This window comes from Podarcis gaigeae (genome assembly GCF_964106915.1).
Source record: "Podarcis gaigeae genome assembly, chromosome: 14".
Classification (NCBI taxonomy): Eukaryota; Metazoa; Chordata; class Lepidosauria; order Squamata; family Lacertidae; genus Podarcis; species Podarcis gaigeae.
Window position 1 is genome coordinate 24,950,428 of NC_139690.1, and position 20,077 is coordinate 24,970,504.

General features: G+C 43.6%; 1 protein-coding gene across 4 annotated transcripts; it reads right to left on the reverse strand.

Moving 5' to 3' along the window:
* Nucleotides 1–91: 91 nt before the first annotated feature.
* Nucleotides 92–19,231, reverse strand: SPG21 (SPG21 abhydrolase domain containing, maspardin). 4 transcript variants are annotated; one of them, XM_083713256.1, is made up of 9 exons: nt 18,879–19,231; nt 13,321–13,413; nt 6,563–6,724; nt 4,952–5,032; nt 3,586–3,731; nt 3,072–3,180; nt 2,660–2,767; nt 1,746–1,886; nt 92–804 (listed from the first exon to the last, which is right to left on the reverse strand). In XM_083713256.1, exons 2-9 carry the CDS (start codon nt 13,381–13,383, stop codon nt 667–669), a joined length of 948 nt encoding a protein of 315 aa, XP_083569382.1. In that variant the 5' UTR covers nt 13,384–13,413; nt 18,879–19,231; the 3' UTR covers nt 92–666. The 4 variants fall into 4 exon arrangements, with proteins under 4 accessions (XP_083569382.1, XP_083569380.1, XP_083569381.1 ...); XM_083713254.1 differs by having other exon boundaries at nt 18,816–19,130; XM_083713255.1 differs by having other exon boundaries at nt 18,773–18,895.
* Nucleotides 19,232–20,077: the final 846 nt, after the last annotated feature.

Here is a 20,077-nt window from a genome sequence, read left to right on the forward strand (position 1 = left end):
ATTTAAAATTGAAACACAGTACCAAATATATGTTTATAGCTGTGTAGGCAGCACAGTTACCATGCACACTCCTATTGATGGCAGAGGAGCCTTTTTTCCCAAACTGAATTTTTATTCAAAAAAAATTAGAAAGCAAGACAATAAAAAACAAATGCGTTATAATTTCAAATTAAAGCATTAACTGGCAACCATATAAAAAGAAAAATAATAATAGCAATATTGGCACTTCAACAGAGTTTTTTAAACTAAATATCCTATGAATTGTAAGTGAACTTGCAGACATACATAATTCACTCATGATACATACATCCCCTCTCTGCATGGATATATAAGATTATCCTTTTTAAGAACACAATCGTGAAGGCTTTGGTAGCAAAAGTTCATCCCAGACTGTTGTTTCTAAAACAAGTCATCCAAAGTGATACCCTTAACTCTTTTTATTATAATCTGAATTCAGCTCATTTAAACAGTGATGTGACCAAGTGTCCGTAGTTGCATTTCATTTAATGAAATCAGTCCAACCTATTTTAAAGGACACAGTTCTAACCGGTTAAGTACTAAGGAATCAAGGCAAACTGAAAAAGATGCAATTGGATGGGAAGACTTCCAAAAGAAGAAGAAAAGGATAAGACCCTCTGGATGAAGAGATTCTGCGAGTCCCAAGGACTATGACTGCTGCTGCTGCTGTTGCTCTTGCTCACTGCTGGCCTGGAGATTGGCTTTCTGGACTTCAAGTTCTTCTGCGCTGACCATGGAAGGGTCAATTGCAGCATATCTAGTACCGTGGAATTGAAGTAGGTGGATCTACAGAATAGGAAAAAATAGGCAAAGTGGCACAAATTCACCCTTTCCTGTAAGTCACAGCACTCTGTGATTATTTGTTTCATAGAATGTATACACCACTTGACTATAAAATGCAACAACCTCACAGCAGTTTACAAAAAGAATAAAAAGTTTTAAAACATTTTAAAAGTAGAACCAGTGATAAACTGAATGGCATTCTACATATCTGAGGTGGTTTGTCTTAACAGGAATGTTTTCAGTAGGCACTGAAAAGAGCCCAGTGAAGGAGCTTGCCTGGTGTCAATAGGCAGGGAGTTCCAAAGTGTAAAGACACTGTCACACTAAAAGATCTAGTTCTTAACAAATGCAGAACAAATATTGTATGGCACCTGTAACAGTGCTTGTTCCACTTTTTACAAAAAAAGCAACAACCACAACCGCTGCTGGTGCAAGCTCCACAAGTTTCACATCATCTGAAGGGTTTGCAGTCTTCTAGGAAGAGGCAGGAACTATTCCCAGAGGCAGCACAAGCCGAATGGAGTCAGCTCTATGGAGCAGCATATTTGAACAATGCCAGGCATGTCCATATAACACCCAAACTCCAAATGACTCCAGGAGAGGAACATTTGGCAGTGCCACGAATCTTCTATTACCCTGTGTTTGGCGGTGGCCGGGGGGGGGGGGAGAGGAGATGGGGATATTTTCTTAAAACCCACAGCAGCATTCCTGCAGCCCAATAATAGAAACCTCTTGACCTTCCTTCCTTTTCTCTCCTTCATGCAACAAGTCTGCCTCCATTGCATGGGGATTTGTAATAATGCCCCCCCCCCCAGCTTTACCCTTCCTCTGATAATCCATCAGCAATGTTAACACCACAATGCTTGCATAAACCCCTTTGGCAATGCAGGCAGAGCTCTGTGGTTTCCAAACAACAGCTGAGAAATTTAAAGCTACAGACTTACTTGGACATAGAGGTTTACTTCGGCACTCCTGCAAAGATATGGGAAATTGCCCCCTGTCTTGAGGTGAGCTCTCCTAGCATTGGGGTACAGCTTATACATCTCTTCTTTTGCTTCGGTGGAAAGAGCACTCTGGTCAAACACCTAAAAAAAACAAGCATTCCATGCTAAGAACTGCCTGTAGATCCCATGCATTCTAAGAGCGAGACTTTTTTTCTGTTTAGAACAGGGGTGGCCCTCTACATTGTCAGTGAACTACAGCTCCCATCATCCCTTGCCTCTAGCCATTGGAGTTCAGCAACGTTTGTGGGGGCACAGGTTAGCCACTTGTGCTTTGTAAGTTCAGCTGTGCAACTCAATCTGCTGTTGACTGTCAAAGGCTCCTTGATAGCTCAGCCAGTAGAGCATGAGACTCTTAATTTCAGGGTCATGAGTCCCAGATGAAAAAGCTGCAGCTGAAAAGGGTCAACTGCAAATCCGCACACAGCTTTTAGTTAAAGAAAAATAGGTAATGCCAACTGACCTCAAGCCCCACACTTCCTACACCTTATTTAAACTCCCCTTCTGTATTCACTTTTAATGTGTTACAACGTTTGATGCCAGAGAAGGAGCCATCGCTGTGTTGAAGGCACATCCACTTCCAAGATGTTTGTTTACTCTGAAAAGCTCTGCAAACAGCCCACTATAAATTGCTACAGATTATGAAATGACAGCATCTGTCATTTATAAGTAGTACTATTATCCCAACTCTGATAACTGGAGAAAGTAGTCCTATAGGGACACAGCTATGTTTTAAAAATAGGCATACTCTTGCTGATGTTCTCTCCATTTCCAAAACTGGACCTTGCATCTTCCTAGAATGATGCTCAGTAAGTGTTCCTCTCCCAATCCCACATCCTAAATAAGAGGTAACTTACATCCATGATAGTCACAGGAATGTCTCTGATTTTATGAGGTTCCACGTAGGAATTTTGGCAGTTGAGGGTAAGTCTTGAAGCGAGCTCACTCTGACCCAGGCTTTCCAGCTTTCAGGAAAAATAAATTAATTTAAAAGAAGGTTGTGAATTTGTTTCAGTAAAGAAATAACCAAGCTTATCACAACCTCTGGGAGTTTGAAGCACATTTGCCCCACTCTTCACAGCCAAAGAGGCTCCCAGAACAGTCATAAGCAAGAATATGTTTAAAAAGGACAAACCATGCCTAAAGTTTAATGTGTAAAAGACATGGCACTGAAGGAAGAAAGGATGAAGGAAATAACCAATATTAGATGGGATTTCAGCATGCAAATCTTAAAGCAAAGTCATACAACTCATCACTGGGAATCCTCACCCTATCAACCATGAAATCAATGCCATCAGCCATTTCGGTATCTACAGGACCAGATGCAAAATTCCCAAGGACAATTTTCTTCAGCATGAAGGCAGGCATTAGCCAAAAGCTGGAAAGAGAATTACAGAAAGGTCAATTTTTTTGTCGCTTTCTCCTTCCTCCAGGAGCACTGGATTGTAATGAGAAACATTTTGTATAAACTGTACAAACGTTAAAACACAAGACATACTGAACTCCCTCGGCATTAAAGCATGTACTTGTGACTGCTTGCATTAATACAACAACAGAAGGGATTTTATATATATATATCATAACATTTATGGGCTCCAAAAGTTAATTCTAAGAAGTGGAGCAGTTCTTCCATTTTTTTAAAAAACTGCTTTGCAAAGGCTAAGCTGTATTTGCCATAACTCTACCTAACCCAAAGTTCACAAACAGTAGGCAGGAAGTGGCCCTTACACCCATCTAAAGCACAACCCAAAACCTATATGTTTTGCCTACATACATCTCTCACCTGTTTGCCGTCCATGTCTGGTTGAAAATGGAGGTGTCGCTGAAAGCGTTGCACAGAATCAGAGACTGGACTCTGGGAGACTTGTGAGTGTATTCAGCAAATTTCTGAGCAAGGAAGCCCCCCAAGGAAGCACCAAAGACGTGAACCTAATTTTAAAAGTAAAAGATACCACAATAAATAACAGCAACATCCTTTGGCTAACTGTTTTTATTAAGGCATTTTGTATGACATTTTGCATTCAAAAGCACTTGAAAGCTAGGCCAGTATTATGACTGTTTTGTAGGTGGAAAGTGGAGAGAGACTGGCTTGCCGAAAACTACCTGGTGAGAGTCAATGACAGAGATGCATTTTAAACCAGGTGGTTTCTCGTTCATACTTTGCTCTTAAGGACTACGCCAGGAGTAGCCAATGTGGTGCTCTCCAGATGTTGTTGGACTACAACTCCTATCATCCTCAACCACAGGCCATGCTGGCTGGAGTTGGTAAGAGTTGAAGTCCCAACAACATCTGGAGGACACCACCAGGCTGGCTGCCCTTGCACTACGCCAAACCACAGGGGTGAGGAACCTTTTTCATCCCAAGGGTTGCATTCCCTTCTGGGCAACCAGGACAGTATAGTAGCCTGGTTTCTTTACACTCACACAACCCTCTCCATCCTCCATCTAGGCAAGCAAGAGGCACTATTACAGTTCAGTGAAATATTCTTGCCAAGTAAAACACTCAAGGGGTGAAGCAAGACCAGTGAAGTGTGTGGCTTGGGGAGAGTGCCAAGGGCTGGCTAGAGAGATTTGGGGGCATCGCAACCAGCTCCTGGGCCTGTGGTTTCCCAGGCCCTGCTATAATCTCTCTCATGGTATTTTGTAGAGAAAGTTGTTCCAAATAAGATTATCCTCCCCATTTGGGATTTCCCAAAGTTTATCAATTACATTCACAGACAATGCTCCTTGCAGAAATAAAGTAAGGTCTACTAGACAGAAACATATTTCCATTTTTCTATAAATCACCCTGGGGCCTTTTTGACAAAAGGTGGGCAGGCGGTATATAAATTCAAAAATAACTTATACTCTTTCACACACAGCTTATGCAAGCTTCCATTCAACAGTTACTATAAACCATTTTAGAGAAAATATATTTTGGAAGATTTATTACAATTTAAGAACAGCCAAGTCCTACCCAGAATATGCTGTCTACTTAGAAAAGGTCCTGAAAAAAGGAGCAACCAAAAAATCAATCAATGGGGTTGGAAAATAACAGGAGAGGGCTCTCCTTTGTTGGAGCAATTAAGGTTATTCTGAATAAACTCTAGGCTTTTTACCTAACATTTCTATTGTAAGCACAGGCTATTTGTCAATCTCAGGGCACTAACTTTATCCAGCTGTAGATGGTCTAATAGTTTTCTGAATCCATCGCAGAACTCAAAAATTTCCCAGTAAACTGGATACTGCAGCTAAAATAAGAAAGGTAGGTTATCAATGGTGACATGAACAAAGACAAAGATGTAAAAACATGCATTTTAACCCTCTTCACCAGCAAGCATAATTTAAGAACCAGCTAGCAACTTAGACAGACACCTGTATGGTATATGGGGAGAAGCCCACCTTGTACGAGGTCAAAGCATGCTATGAAGCAACCTGCAGCCCTTCAGATGTTGTTGGGTTCCCATCAGTCTCAACTAGAGCAGTCAACAGTAAAGCATTATGGCAGTTGCTGTCCAATAATATCTGGAGGGCCATAAGTTCCGTACCCTTGTGATAAAGCAAGCTCGACTGAAAACCCACTATTCTCCACATTATTCTCTGCCATCCAAGTCTGGATTTTCAATATTCAATGATTAATTTTTTATTTTTAGTTTTACCCACTAGCCCCATGGTTCCCAAAGGGGCAATTTGATTTTTAAGGGGGGCAATTCAAGAATGAGTTATTAACAGTTAATGGCCTTTTAGTCTTCCTCCACATGAATAGGGGTTCACTTTTTGAATAATAAGAATTATATGTCATGGGGGGGCACCAGGATTTTAGAGATGCTTAGGTGGGGCATGGCCAAAAAAATGTTGGGAACCACTGCACTAGCCCCTAGCCTCTTCAAGTTCTGCCCACTGGCCTCTAAAAGGCAGCACTAATAGGGGGGAAATGCACAGGTTTGCACCCCCATCTACGTTTCAAAACAATTTCATTAGATGTAGTTACAGAAAAAGTCAGCCATAGTCTACTCATGTTCTCAAGCTGGTGCCTTCCAGATGCTTTGGACTACAATTCCCATCAGCCTCAGCCAGTATAGCTGGGGCTGTTGGAAGCCACTGTCTATTTAGAGGACACTAGGTTGAGGAAGTTTATTCTGTTTTATGATCATCATTAGGGCTTGAAGCTTTTTATAACAGTCCAACGAGTGTAAGAAGCCCTGGAATCCAGAAGCTAAACCAACCTAGACTCTCCAAATGTCACCTGAGATTCACTATTCTCCAGTGGATGGGAGTTCCAAGAGCTTTGCTGACATGCATAAAATGAGCACATGGGAGAGAAGTGGGAGGGAGCCCCTGATCAATCTTCTATCACTACAGGGGAAAGATATGCACCTTCCAAGAGATGTATATCCTAAGTTTTAAGCCTCAGCTCTTAAGACGCTCTCTGTATTATAAGGCTGGAATTCTAATCTGAATTACCAAAAGGGATTATATGGTGTTGACCCAGAGATATCCTGCCTTGGAGGAATGTTCTCTCATTAAATAAAACCACCAAGGTTAAATGCGATCTGAAAACCCTTAGTATCAAATTTCAGAGCAGGCTTTAGGGACAAAATATGCACTCAAGTAATGTAGGCACATGAAAAAGCTGCATGACCAGAATTCCAAAGGACAGGCTTGGACGGCTGTAGCTGAAATCTAGTACATTTTATACTGCTTTGAGAACATACATAAAAAGACAGATTTAACATTGGCTCAAATGCTGAGAATTTCAGGGCTGTGCCGAAGATACTTACAGCAATGACTCTGTAACCCCATCCAGACAAGGCTAAAATCTGCTGGAAGAAAACATCAGCCGTTCCACTGACAGGTGGGAGAAATATAAGGGGGCACCGAATATTACGGGGTCCTGCATCATAGAGCGACCAAACTTTACTGTCATCGTCATCTACTATAATCTGTAAAATAAACGCAGAGAAGGTAAAAGTGGCTTCTTCTAATGCACATAGTAGTTAGTATTCCTTCAGCACAGCCATCATTGAATTCTGGGTGGTGGTGTCATTGGGGCAGGATTTGGGGGGGGGGCAGATAACCATGGCACCAAATGAGCAGAATGAGCTCCCTGAATACAGTAGGTCTGGCTTAACACAATCTAAAGCAAAATTAATGCAGAGTAGCATCGAAAGGCGGGAGGGGGGGGAAGACAGACAGACAGACGGAATAAGACAATTAACTCCAGAGTCTAAACTTTTCTGCTACTCTGATTCCAGGAATCTCTTACACAATCCTTTGCAAGATCCTGTCATGCAAAGAGATGAAATAATTAATGGCTTTGCCATGCCCACTCCAGACTGGGCTTCAAAAAGAGCTTTATAAAAAAATGATTTCCCTCCCTTCTCTCTGACTGTTTAGACTCCTCCAGACAATACTGTTGTGGATCCAAATCTGCCTTCCCCCACCCCAAAATGGTCACAGGCCAAAGCAAAGTTAATGTACTCAATACGCATGTCATACGCCAACGCAGAAGAGCAGGCATGGAACTCAATCATGTGAGCATCAGGACATTCTGCTTTGGAACAGATCCAAGTTAGAAAAGACGTAAGCAAATCTAAAATATTCAGAAGTCAGACTTTCTCCGCTCTCCCAACACGTCATCACCAAATCATGAGACTGAAAAAATATTGGGGGATGGAAAGAGAGTGGTTTTGCTCTTCAAGCTTCAGAGGAAAGAAACATGCAGCTGACTTCCTTTTTCAGACACTGCAAGTTGAGCAAGGAAACAAGACTCTCTCAGCAGCCATTTCGGATCCAAAACCACTCTGAGTATGGAGGAGTCACTCAGATAAGAAAATAATTGGTTAATGGATGCATGTAAAACACCTACACTATGGGTTGCCAATGTGGTGCCCTCCAGATGTTATCAAACTACATTTTCCTTAATCCCTGGCCACTGGCCATGTTGACTATGACTGATGGGATTTGAAGACCAAAAATATCTATAGGGCACCACTTTGATCAACCTGGACTTACATTCATTAAAAGGGGAATGGCTGTTCTGTGGCCTTCCAGATGTTGAATTCCACCTCCCATCAACCCCAGTTAGCCTGGCCAATGGTGAAAGATGATGGGAGCCATTGCAGAGCCATCCCAAATTAAAAGATGGGCACAATTCATTGCATGTCTACTTAGAAGTAAATCCCATTAAGTTCAATAGAACTTGCCCCTGAGTGTGTAGCCCAAAGTAATTTTTTAAAAAAATTGCTTTGGCTTTAATATGAACATTGCTCTGAAGATGGGTCACAATTATAAACTAACCATGATATTAGAAGTGCTTTAACTTTACTTGTTAAGATTTACTGAAGTACATTCTGTGTCCACTTTATCCAGGAATGTTTAGTGCAATAAGCTCCAGGTTTTTATAATAATCCCTTCACTTCCAAGAGGCTAAAAAAATATGGGTGAAATCCAATTGTGGTGTTCCTTGCAGTCCCCTCCATGCTCCAAAGATCTGTTCTGGAGGGTTCAGTGATCCTCCAAAACAGATAAAGGGGAATGGAAGGCAAACCTTGTTGTGTCCAGATGGCATTTCATTGGCTCTTGCCCTATGTCAGGGGTCAGCAACCTTTCTCAGCTGTGGTCCGGTCCACTGTCTCTCAGACCATGTGGTGGGCCAGACTATATTTTGGAAAAAAATAATAATGAACAAATTCCTATGCCCCACAAATACTCCAGAGATGCATTATAAACATAAGGACACATTCTACTCATGTAAAAACACACTGATTCCCGGACCGTCCGCGGGCCGGATTGAGGTGGTGATTGGGCTGCATCTGGCCCCTGGGCCTTAGGTTGCCTACCCCTGCCCTATGTGTTTACTCTCAATACAGTATTCCATAACATGAATAAGGGAAACCCTCACCCTATGTTTAAAACAATTACAAAACCCACATTAATTTATCTGATTGCAGATTACACCAAAATCCTCTATGTATAAAAATGTCCAGTTTATTCAATCATTGTCAAGTTAGTTGAACTTCTCTAGCTGGAAACAATAGCACAAATTCAGCTGTCCCTCCTCCTCCACCACCACACAACGCCTCTATTAACATCTGAAAGGAAAGCAGCTGGCAAAACCTTAAGAGCTGGTTGGCTAGATGTCTCTGGTCTGCAGTAAAAGCTGTACTTGAGGAAGCATGTGAAAGATCACATGTTGCTAGAAAATCTTGCACTGTTCACCTAAAACAAAAAAGACTCAGAGATAATCCTAAACAGGGCTGCATGCCAAAAATCCAATACCAACAAAGTTCCTGTCCAGTCTCCTTTTCACTTTTTCTTTTCTTTTTTTGTATTAGAGAGAATTTCCTGTAGAGGTGCACCCCACTGAAGAGAAGTGCTTGAATGCAGGTCTACTCAGCATACAATATTAGCCCTGATTCATACGATCTTTTCTAACCACAAACCACCCATGAGATTTCAGCCTGTATATTCCAGACAGCCAAAAGATTCTCTGAATGCATGCTCACTGCTGAGATGATAGAGTTCACCACATCACATGATGCTAATTGTTTTCTGGACATGCCGTAACCCAGTGGCTGAACATGTTTTTTGATGCAAAGGCTCCCATGTTCAATCTTTGGCATCTTCAGGTAGGGTGTGGAAAGACCCCTGACTGATGTCCTAGAGGGCCACTGCTGCCTACCTAATCTACACTTTTCAAAATAGGATGCAAAGCAAAACGGAACCATCATCCTCTGAAATCCCCATTTCTCCAAATTCTGCGATGCAGTTCTCCAGCCAAGTAACGTGTGCAAAGATGCATATCTAGGGTAAAATATGCATATAAATTCATAGGTGAAAAGGTAAAAGTAAAGGACCCCTGGACGGCTAAGTCCAAAGGTGACTATGGGGTTGCGGCGCTCATCTCACTTTCAGGCCAAGGGAGCTGCCATTTGTCCACAGACAGCTTTCTGGGTCATCTGACCAGCATGACTAAACTGCTTCTGGTGCAACAGAACACTGTGACAGAAACCAGCGCGCACAGAAACACCATTTCCCTTCCCACCACAGTGGTACCTATTTATCTACTTGCACTGGCATGCTTTCAAACTGCTAGGGTGGCAGGAACTGGGACAGAAGAACGGGAGCTCACCCCATTGTGCGGATTCGAACCACCAACCTTCTGATTGGCAAGCCCAAGAGGCTCAGTGGTTTAGACCACAGCACCACTCGCATTAGCGAAAATAGCATACAAAAAGTGCATAATATGAAGGAAAGTGGCTTTGCAAAAAAGTGTATGTTAACAGGAAATCACACTTTTTTAAAAAAACCAACTGATACAGAAACGTGGAGAACTTAAGAATTAAAAAATGAGAAACTGAGAAAAACTGAAAGTGAAAGATTTGCTCATTGATACCAGTGAGTCATATGACACAGATTCCTACAATTCACCACAATGAGCACAATACCCCGATTTGAAAAATAAACCTCTCTCTGGAATAGCACAGTTGGTAAAGCATGAGTCTCTTGATCTCAAGGTCGTGGATTTGAACCCATGCTGGGCAAAAGATTCCTGCCTGCATTGCAGGGGGTTGGACTAGATGACCCTTGAGGTCCCTTCCAACTCTACAATTCTATGATTCTAAGTATCACAATAATGTTGGTTCCATGCTTTCAAGAAGTCTTACTGTGATTATTCAGCTAAGCCAGGGGTCTGCAACCCGCGGCTCCGGAGCCGCATGTGGCTCTTTTACACCTTTGCCGCGGCTCCGGGGCGGATACTAGCGAGGGGAGGAGGCGCATTGTGCGCCCTGACACTCCCCACTGTGACGGGCGCTGTACTGGCTGTGATGTCGCATGGGGGCGGTGCGTGCGTTAGTCACGCACTGTCCCGACGTCACCTTCCCACCCGCTGTCAGATCGCGGCTCTGGAGATATATTTGTTTTAAATGTCGCAATGGTTTTGCGGCTCCCAGTTTTTTTTCTTCTTCGGAAATGGGTCCAAGTGGCTCTTTTTGTCTTAAAGGTTGCAGACCCCTGAGCTAAGCAATAATTATTTGCACAGATACGATTCAGGTTGATGAGAAGCACGTTAAGGAAGATGCCAGGTATTTCGTAACAGAACAAATACTCCATCTTGTTGTAGTTTTATTTTCTGCAGCCAGGGAGGGCAGGGCATTCAAATTAATTCCAGTCTGAGGTGATGAGCAGAAGCAGCTGTGACGTTTTTATTCTCTCTCCTCCTGTGGGCACAGGGCAGAGTTCTCCACAGGGAAGGCATGCTCACACACATCTCATCACACTACCTTCCCTCTCTGTGGCTGCTATGCTTTGTAGAAAGACAGCATTACTCAAGGGAGACATTGGCCTCAGACACCAACGGCTATTGCTTCATAGAAAATTCCCATAGGTCTTCAATATGCACCATTTACAACCGTTGGGTTGTGGTCCAACAGAATGAGCTTGCAAGAGAGGTTAAAAATAATATTAAAAGGTTTTTTCGGCTATGTCCGAAGTAAGAGGAAGAACAAGCAAGTGGTAGGTCCTCTGCATGGGAAGACGGAGAAATGCTATTGGGCAACAGAGAAAGGTGGAACTACTCAACACCTACTTTGCCTCTGTCTTCACCCAAAAGGAAAGTGATGCCCAACCTGGTGATAACAGAATAAATGATGTAAGGAGGGAGCTGCAACCCAAGATAGGAAATGAGGTAGTAAGGGAACACCTAGCTACTTTAAATGAATTCAAATCTCCAGGGCCTGATGAGCTGCACCCAAGGGTACTAAAGGAGCTTGCGGATGTAATTTCAGAGCCTTTGTCTATTATCTTTGAGAATTCTTGGAGAGTAGATGAGGACCCTACAGACTGAAGGTGGGGAAATATTGTCCCCATCTTCAAAAAGGGGGGAAAGGAAGACCCAGGTAACTACTGACCGATGAGCTTGACATTGATACCAGGGAAGGTCCATAACAGGTAATTTAACAGTCGGTCTGTGAGCATTTAGAAAAGGATGCTGTGATTACTAAGACCTAGCATGGGTTTCTCAAAAATAAGTCATGCCACACCAATCTGATTTCTTTCTTAGGTGGAATAACAAATTTGGTGGATCAGGGAAATGCGGCGGATGTAGTGTATCTTGGTTTCAGTAAGGCTTTTGACAAAGTCCCCCATGATATTCTTGCAAGGAAGCTGGTAATATGTGGGTTGAACAAGGTAACAGCTGGTGGATTTGTAGCTGGTTGACTGACCAAACACAGAGTACTCATTAATGGTTCCTAGTCATCCTGGAAAAAAGTGACAAGTGGGGTGCCACAGGGTTCTGTACTGGGCCCTTTGATGTTCAACATCTTTATAAATGAGATGGATGAAGGAATTGAGGGGATGCTCATCAAATTTGCAGATGACACCAAACTGGGAGGGGTAGCTAATGTTGCAGAAGACAGAATCAGAATTCAAAATGACCTTAACAGATTGAGAACTGGGTGCAAGCTTAACAAAATGAATTTCAATAGGGACAAATGTAAGGTTCCGCACTTATGCAGGAAGAATTAAATGAACAAATATAGAATGGGGGGACACCTGTCTTACGAGCAATGCATGTGAAAAGGATCTTTGGGTCTTGGTGGGCCAAGAGCTTAACGTGAGTCAACAGTGTGATGCAGCAGCAGCAGAAAAAAAAAGAGGTAATGCTATTCTAGGCTGCATCAATAGAAGTATTGTGTCCAGATCAAGGGAAGTAATAATACCACTATTCTGCCTTGGTCAGACCACGTTTGGAATACTGTGTCCAATTCTGGGCACCACAATTTAAGAAGTATGTTGACAAGCTGGAATGTGTGTAGGAGGGCAACCAAGATGATCAAGGGTCTGGAAACTAAGTCTTATGAGGAGCGCTTGAAGGAACTGGGTATGTTTAGCCTGGAAAAGAGGAGACTAAGTAGAGATGTGATAGCCATCTTCAAATATCTGAAGGACTGTCACATGGAGGAGGGAGCAAGCATGCTTATTTTCTCCTGCTCTAAAGGGTAGTACTCGAATCAATGGCTTGAAGTTGCAAGAAAGAAGATTACGACTAAACGTTTGGAAAAAATTTCAGACAGTAAGAGCTGTTCAGCAGTGGAACAGACTCCCATGAGAGGTTGTGAACTCTCCTTTCGTTGATGCTTCGATCCTGGAATTGCTGCTCTTAATCCCCTGAAGGCAACAATAATTTTCTGTATGGCAAGTCAACCCAGCAAGGTCAGGATTTATGGGCTTGCCCACATGCTTGCCCACAAACATTGCAGAAAATTCCACACATGTAATATGGACATACAGAACATAGGTGTCTATGGACCTGATATACATTTCATTATGCTCATTATGCCCCTGAGTTTGCAATTAAGGATCAAGTAAACAGCACCAGAAGATCCCTCACAGACATGTCCTTGGAATCAGAGGCAAAATCAATCAATCAATCAATCAATCAATCAATCAATCAATCAATCAATCAAATATTCCATCCTTCCTCCCAAATGAGAACAGGCCCAGGGCAGCAAGAATTAAAAACTGGACCTACCTTTTTTAGAGGAACTGTACTTCTGAACCAGTTATAGTCAGGAGAGATTTTAATCTCTCCCATGGTGGTAACGAACCCAAGGTAAAGAAAAACCTGAAAACACAACAGGGGAAATGTTTCAGACAAAGTAAATAAAATGTAGGATCACTTATATACTTGAGAGAATTTCTTCAGGGTAAACCTGCTTTCAGGTCCCATCAATTTATTATTCTTCCCTTCAGATTTACTTATTTACTTGTGCACAACTGGAAACCACCAAGAAAAATTCTGGAACTGGAAAGGGTGGAAAAGATAAGGAAGTTCAAATTGGAAGTGATTTAATACCATATTTTACGTCCTATAGGACGCACTTTTCCCCCTCCAAATGAAGGGGAAACCTATGGGGCGAATACAGGCTTTCGCTGAAGCTTGGAGAGCGAGAGGGGTCGGTGCGCACCAACCCCTCTCGCTCTCCAGGCTTCAGGAAGCTATCAGCGAGCCTGGGGAGCCTGCGGGAGTTCCCGCAGGGCTCCCCACGCTGCGGATAGCAGCCTGCTGCCTGGTGCGTGGGGCGCCCTGAAGCAGAGCGCCCTTCGTGCCAGGCAGACATCGGCCAGCCCCACAAGCTCGGGGGACAGCGGGGAGGCGGAGTGCTGCCATACCGCTGTTCCCCGACCTGGTTTTGGAGGGGAAATAAAGGGGGGAAATTTCCTTTATTCCCCCCCCCAAAAAAAAACTAGGTGCGTCCTATGGGACGAAAAATACGGTACATGTTTTCTAGTTAGATGGCACAAGGGAGCTGAGAGACCAACTGCCTCTTCCTAAAAATAAAATACAACTGCTGCTGAAGGACCAACTGTGCATAACAGAAGATGAACCACTGTTGTAGCTCCATGTAGGCCAAACAGTACGGGAAATGAAGCACATTTTGGTGAGGGTTATGGGTCAAAGCCTTGCAGAGTGTTAACAAGCAAAATGGCACAGCAGAAACCTTAACATGAAACTAGTATTTTGGCTATACATTGTAAATAGAGTTGTGCACCTTGCACAATTCCACATTCCTAAGAATCAAACTCAAGCACTCCTCCCAGGACACAACTAGCATTTTGTATTATGAAAGTGTGCTTAAAAATGCACAGGCAGTATTGCAAAACTCTCCAGGGTTTCAGAAGATGGTGCTTCCAAGCACCTCTCTCACAACCTCTAGGTCACTTCCCCCTCACACTCCCCTTTCCAAACTCTCCAAATTCTGCAAACATTCGACCGTCAAATCCAGAATGTGAATTCAGCAAAACATTGCAAAATACTGTTCACAGGCTGTGTTGACTTGCACAGCCTCTTTGGACGCAGAGCTTCGTCGGTCAAAGTTTCCCAGGGATGAATACGAACTTATTTGTATTACAACCATGTAATATGCCCTGGGCAAAACCTAGGGCCCAAGAAAATGCCTAAGAGGAAGCATCTGCTTACCCAATCTAAGGGCACAATAAAAATGAATCTGCACAGTGGTTAGGAGTTAGGCAGCATACACACCATATATTTAAAGCACACTGCTTCCCCCAAAGAACCTTGGGAACTGCAGTTTGTTAAGGGTGTTGGGAATCGTAGCTCTGTGGGTGGGTAAATTACAGTTCCCATTATTCTATGGGGAAAATCATGTGCTTTAAATGTATGGTGTGAACACTGCCTTACTTTGTAGCTACAACCACCCCACAGTTTCTCTCTTTGTCACCTATGATTTAATACTACCGATGACGTCTTGGAACACAATGTAGCAAATAGTTCCTCCACTTTTAATTCTTCTCTACCAATATGCCTTGAACTAACTAACTCACCAACATTCAGTGCTACCCCAGGCCTTGAGACTTCTACAGGTGCAGACAATGTTATGTCAGACAATTCACAAAACCAAGCCCTCAAAACCACCTGCTCCTTACCATTTAGGAAGCTAGATAACATCTCGATTAAAACCAGCAGTAAAATTCAAAACATCACTTTCTATAAAAGCCAGATGTACCAAACCTAAACTGGAAAATACTTATGTGGAAAAACATTTCATGCATGCAGTATAATTAAAAGGCTGTGCTGTTGTTTTATTCCTCTGTTTTAGCCATAAATCTTCTGTTGATCACTTAAGTATGGAGTGAAGCACAGTCAGCTATTCTTCCTGGTTATAACTTATACTGTACAGCCCTTCTTCCTTACAACTCAAGAATAGTTTCAGACCCAAGTTTTAAAGGGATTATTTCCAACTTCCATCAACAACTAATTAAGCTCCAAGTACTGCAACCCTCTGCATAGACTTGTAATCCAGATCATAGGATAGACCCAAATGATTTTTATTCGTTTACTCGTGCATTCCATACTCTCGAGTCAAAGGTAGAAACCAGAAAGATTTTCGATATTATATTTTAGATGCTTCAGAACATTCACGTGCTCTATAGTGTGCAAAGACACAGGACTTTGTACATGGCTTTGAACAGATATAGCACCAAAATACAGTATTGATTTGTTGCTGGGGGATGCATGGAACAGACTCGAACACAGAGATTTACAGCATTGGGTGCACCTAGGCAACTCCGTGGGTACATGGCAATAAGCTCCCACTTCCACCCCCATAACCCAGGCTCCATGGCCAAATGCAGCCCTCCAGACCTCTCCATTTGGTTCTTGGAAGTTTCCCCATGTCATGCCCCTCATTGACCCTGCTTCACACCCCAGGTGTGTTTCTGGCTGGCTGGAAGGTATCTATTAACAAAGGTAATGCCCCTTGCTTGCCTAGATGGAAGATGAATGGGGGTGGGGGAGTATGTTTAGAAAGTGCAAATGTAAAATTTACATGTATTGCTGTACCTACTTTTTATCTTTTGTTCTGCCCCACAACTGGCATGCTTCCCCCCACCCCAAAAGTTACCCAGAAGGGAATGCAGGACCTGAGAAAGGTTTTCCACCCATCATAGCCTTCTCCAGCATCATCACATCGCCCTGAACAAACTCATCAGCTACGTTGGAATCCAGGAATAAAGAACCCAAATTTCACCACCATCGCTACAGCACTCTCCCCACTTGCGAGTTTCAGGAGCTGGCATTCAGAGGCATCCTGCCCCCAACACAGAGGTAATATTTCCTTCCAATTCATCCCAAGAAAGGCCCTAGAATATGTCATTTATGTATTGGGTATATACATATTTTGTATAACACTGAAGTTATGAGATAGATTTCCATCATGCACCAATTTTGAAAAGCACAGCATAAATGTAATAAATCAATCCATTTCATTTGGAAGCCCAGAGTTTGTTTTGTAAAAGTCCTTAGTATTACACCTGGCTCACTTCTTCTTGGGCCCTGAACTCCCATCACTGGGCTCTGTGAGTTGAAGCTCCATCTTTTCATTCTTACTGGGCTTCAAATATTCATTTGATCACAGTACAATCCTACGCATATATACTCAGAAGTAAATCCCACTGAGTTTGGTGGAACTGTCTCTGGTGCATTTAGGTTTGCAGCCTTACACCACAGTCCTAACACCCTGATCATTGATGCCAGAGGGGTAGAACATAGCGAAGGTGATCCTCTGTCAACCACAGCTGGTGGAGTGGGAGTGGCTGTACTGCTGCTGCAGCCCTTGCTGCAGGCAGGAAAGTACCATCGGAAGACCTGAAATGGGGTGTTGGCAGCTTTGGAAGCAAAGCCCCACAGATCCTCTGAGGGGACCAATACTTTTAGGCCAAACTTTGAGCTGGGGGGAGAAGGGTGAACACTTTTCTCCCACCTTGGCTAATACAAACCAGCAGGGCTTCCAATGCAGTAGCTACTTTACCTGCTGCCGCCTGGCTCAGGTTTGCTCTCCCTGTCCATTAAAATAAAAAGTTTGCTTTTGATGTTCGTTTCTGTAAGTTGCTCTAAGTAGCTTTTGTGGAAAAACAACAACTAAAAAAACAATAACAAAGACACCCCTAGATTGTCCAGGCAGCAGATTTCAACTTTTAAGTTTATTTCGAGTAGGAGCACTTAAAAATAAATCAAACTTCAAAAAAAAACAGCACAATCTTTGAAGAGGCATTCTCTCACACATAAAAGGGAAGGCCTTTTCCAGAAACCTGCCACAACACGTGTGCTTTACTATATATACACGTAGCATTGTTGTGTGTGTGCAGGGAGCTTGGTGTGAACTTTAAAGCAGAAATTTATGCAACACAGGATCAAGTATTGCAGAGTTCAATGGCGCTTTCACTCTCCCACTGAAAACCAGTTTTTGTTTTCTTGGTTATATGATTTTGCTTTCCATAAATGTGTAAGACAAAACATATTTACCTGCTACTTTTCTGCATAAACATACAATTATAGCTTCCCCACCAAGTATTTGGCTTAATCCATTGGGTTGCAATGCTAACCCCGCTTGTCCGAGAGTAGGCCCCACTGAATTCAAATGTATTTACATCAGAACAGGTGTGGTTTGGATTGCACACACAGTCCTCAACCCTTACTGGAAGTAAGCCAGAGCAGCAGTAACAGGTCTCCTCAATATTCTTCACTTTTCCTCCCCTTCTCTCTTTCCACTGCCCTCCCTTTCAAAGTCATAGACTGTATGCTGCTCGGGGCAGAGGCCTGTGTTTTTCCTTACACCATTCTGTTAAACACTATGGATACTTGCTGGTATAAAGAGTGCACAGGCACTCCAAATGTGTGTTAAGAGTTAAGAGCCATCACCTGATTAAAGAAAGCACAATAAATTACATCTACACACCAACAACAAAGTGCTTGTTAAAAAAAATAATAAATTTTGTAAGTATAAAGCAACCATGTTTACAAGGCACATTGCAAAGTTAAATGCATCCCCCCATTTCCCACGGCCGCCTTTTTGCGCAGGACCTCCCCCCTCCACAGCTTAGCCCTTTTCCCAACCTCCCCTTCCTGAAAAATATACAGTGGTACCTCGGGTTAAGTACTTAATTCGTTCCGGAAGTCCATTCTTAACCTGAAACAGTTCTTAACCTGAGACACCACTTTAGCTAATGGGGCTTCCTGCTGCTGCCGCACCGCCGGATCACGATTTCTGTTCTCATCCTGAAGCAAAGTTCTTAACCCAAGGTACTATTTCTGAGTTAGCGGAGTCTGTAACCTGAAGCGTCTGTAACCTGAGGTACCACTGTAAATATTATCATTTCCACATCAGCTATCTACAACAAGCTACCCACCACAGAATACTTTAGACTCACTGTTTAGGTAAATGCGCACACCCCCTTCCCTCCAGAGAACTTCCCTCTCCCACCTCCCTTCGCCTGCACGCTCACAACAACCCTGCGAGGTAGTCCAGACTGAGAAGGCGAGTTTCGTGGCTCGGTGAGGGATTTCTGAACCCGTCGCGGTTCCTGCGCGCTCTTAACCGCTTCCACCACGCGCACTCTCAAATTAACAGCAGTTAGTTAATTAACAGCACCTTATTCGCCATAACTACCCCTTGGAAACTTACTTCCCTCATCTACAGGAGGAGGTAACAACAGCAATACACGCACCTCCTCACTGTACCCCATCGACCTCACTGAGGTCCCGAGCCTTTGATCCCCTCCATTTCTTACCGGGTCTTCCACAGGGCGGAGCGGGGGGTGTTGAGGGATAGCCCAATATCGTATTCCCCCCCTCCTCTTCTCACGTCAGTGGTATCTTCCCAGCCCCCTCCGCCGCCGCCGTCGCCTCTTCCTCGTCCCGCGGCGCCCTCAAGCAGCCAACCCCGCTGCTCTCCCGCCCCCGCCTCCCAAAGCGGGCGGGGCGCGGGCCAACGGCGCACGCCAATCACTCGACGTCACACACCCCCTAAAAGGGGCAAGGACCCGATGGAAGGAGCCTGAGCTCGACAGGCTCCATAGCTACCGAGGCGGAAGGGCTCCTGTCACGTGATTTGAAGAAATGAGTGGGACGGGGGAAATCACTTTACGCGCAAGCGCACACGGGGCCGGGGAGGGAGCAAACGTCTGGCGTTGTGGTTGGAGGAACTACAACTCCCATGAGCCCCAGCCACTAAGGCCAATAGGTAGAGATGATGGGAACTGGAGTCCAGCAACAGGCCCACAGAGTATTGTCTCACCTCCCCCCCCCCCAACAATTTAAAATGTCGAATACATGTTATTTATTTGTTTTATTGCGTTTATATCCTGACTTTTCTCCAGGGTGTTCGCACACGATTCTATCAACCACCCCTTTATTTTAAAATCCGCACAATAGTCCTGTGAGGTAGGTTGGGGTAAGATATAGTATATAGCCCTGGGGCTCCCAGTAGGCGGTCTGGCTCAGTTATGCTTGAATCAGTTTTTCCTCGCAAAAACCCTGTGAGGCCGGTTAGGCTGGGGGAGATAATGACGGGTTAGGGGGCACCCGGCAAGCTTTGAAGCTGAGTGGGAGTTTGAACATGGCTCTTGCTAGCCCTAGTCCAAAACTGTAAGAGAGTTCAGTACATAAATGCAGCATAGTTAAAATATTCCACAATCCAAGGCTTTATGTGAGTTTTAGACTGCAGTCATAATGTGTGATTATCTAACCATTAACATCTGTACTGCACTTATATTTGCTTTCCATGTGTATACATGCTTGCCTGTAGCCTTATGAGGCTTTGCCCTCGGGTGGGAAAAATATTGTGCCTGGGAAAGGGAAGTGGGAGTCAACAGACACTCAAGGAATAGTTTCGGAGAAAAGGCTTTTATTTCTACCATCCATGAACTGGTAGAAGGAGCACGTGTGATAGTCCACAAAAGCATGCACGAAATTCAGTCATGTGCACAAG

Excerpts from the sequence above, each read along its gene's own strand:
- SPG21 (XM_083713254.1), bottom strand. Across the intron at positions 3,732-4,951 it reads ACCATCTACAGCTGGATAAA|GTTCACGTCTTTGGTGCTTC; the intron begins GTTAGTGCCCTG and ends TTTTAAAATTAG. Across the intron at positions 805-1,745 it reads AAGTAAACCTCTATGTCCAA|ATCCACCTACTTCAATTCCA; the intron begins GTAAGTCTGTAG and ends CCTATTCTGTAG.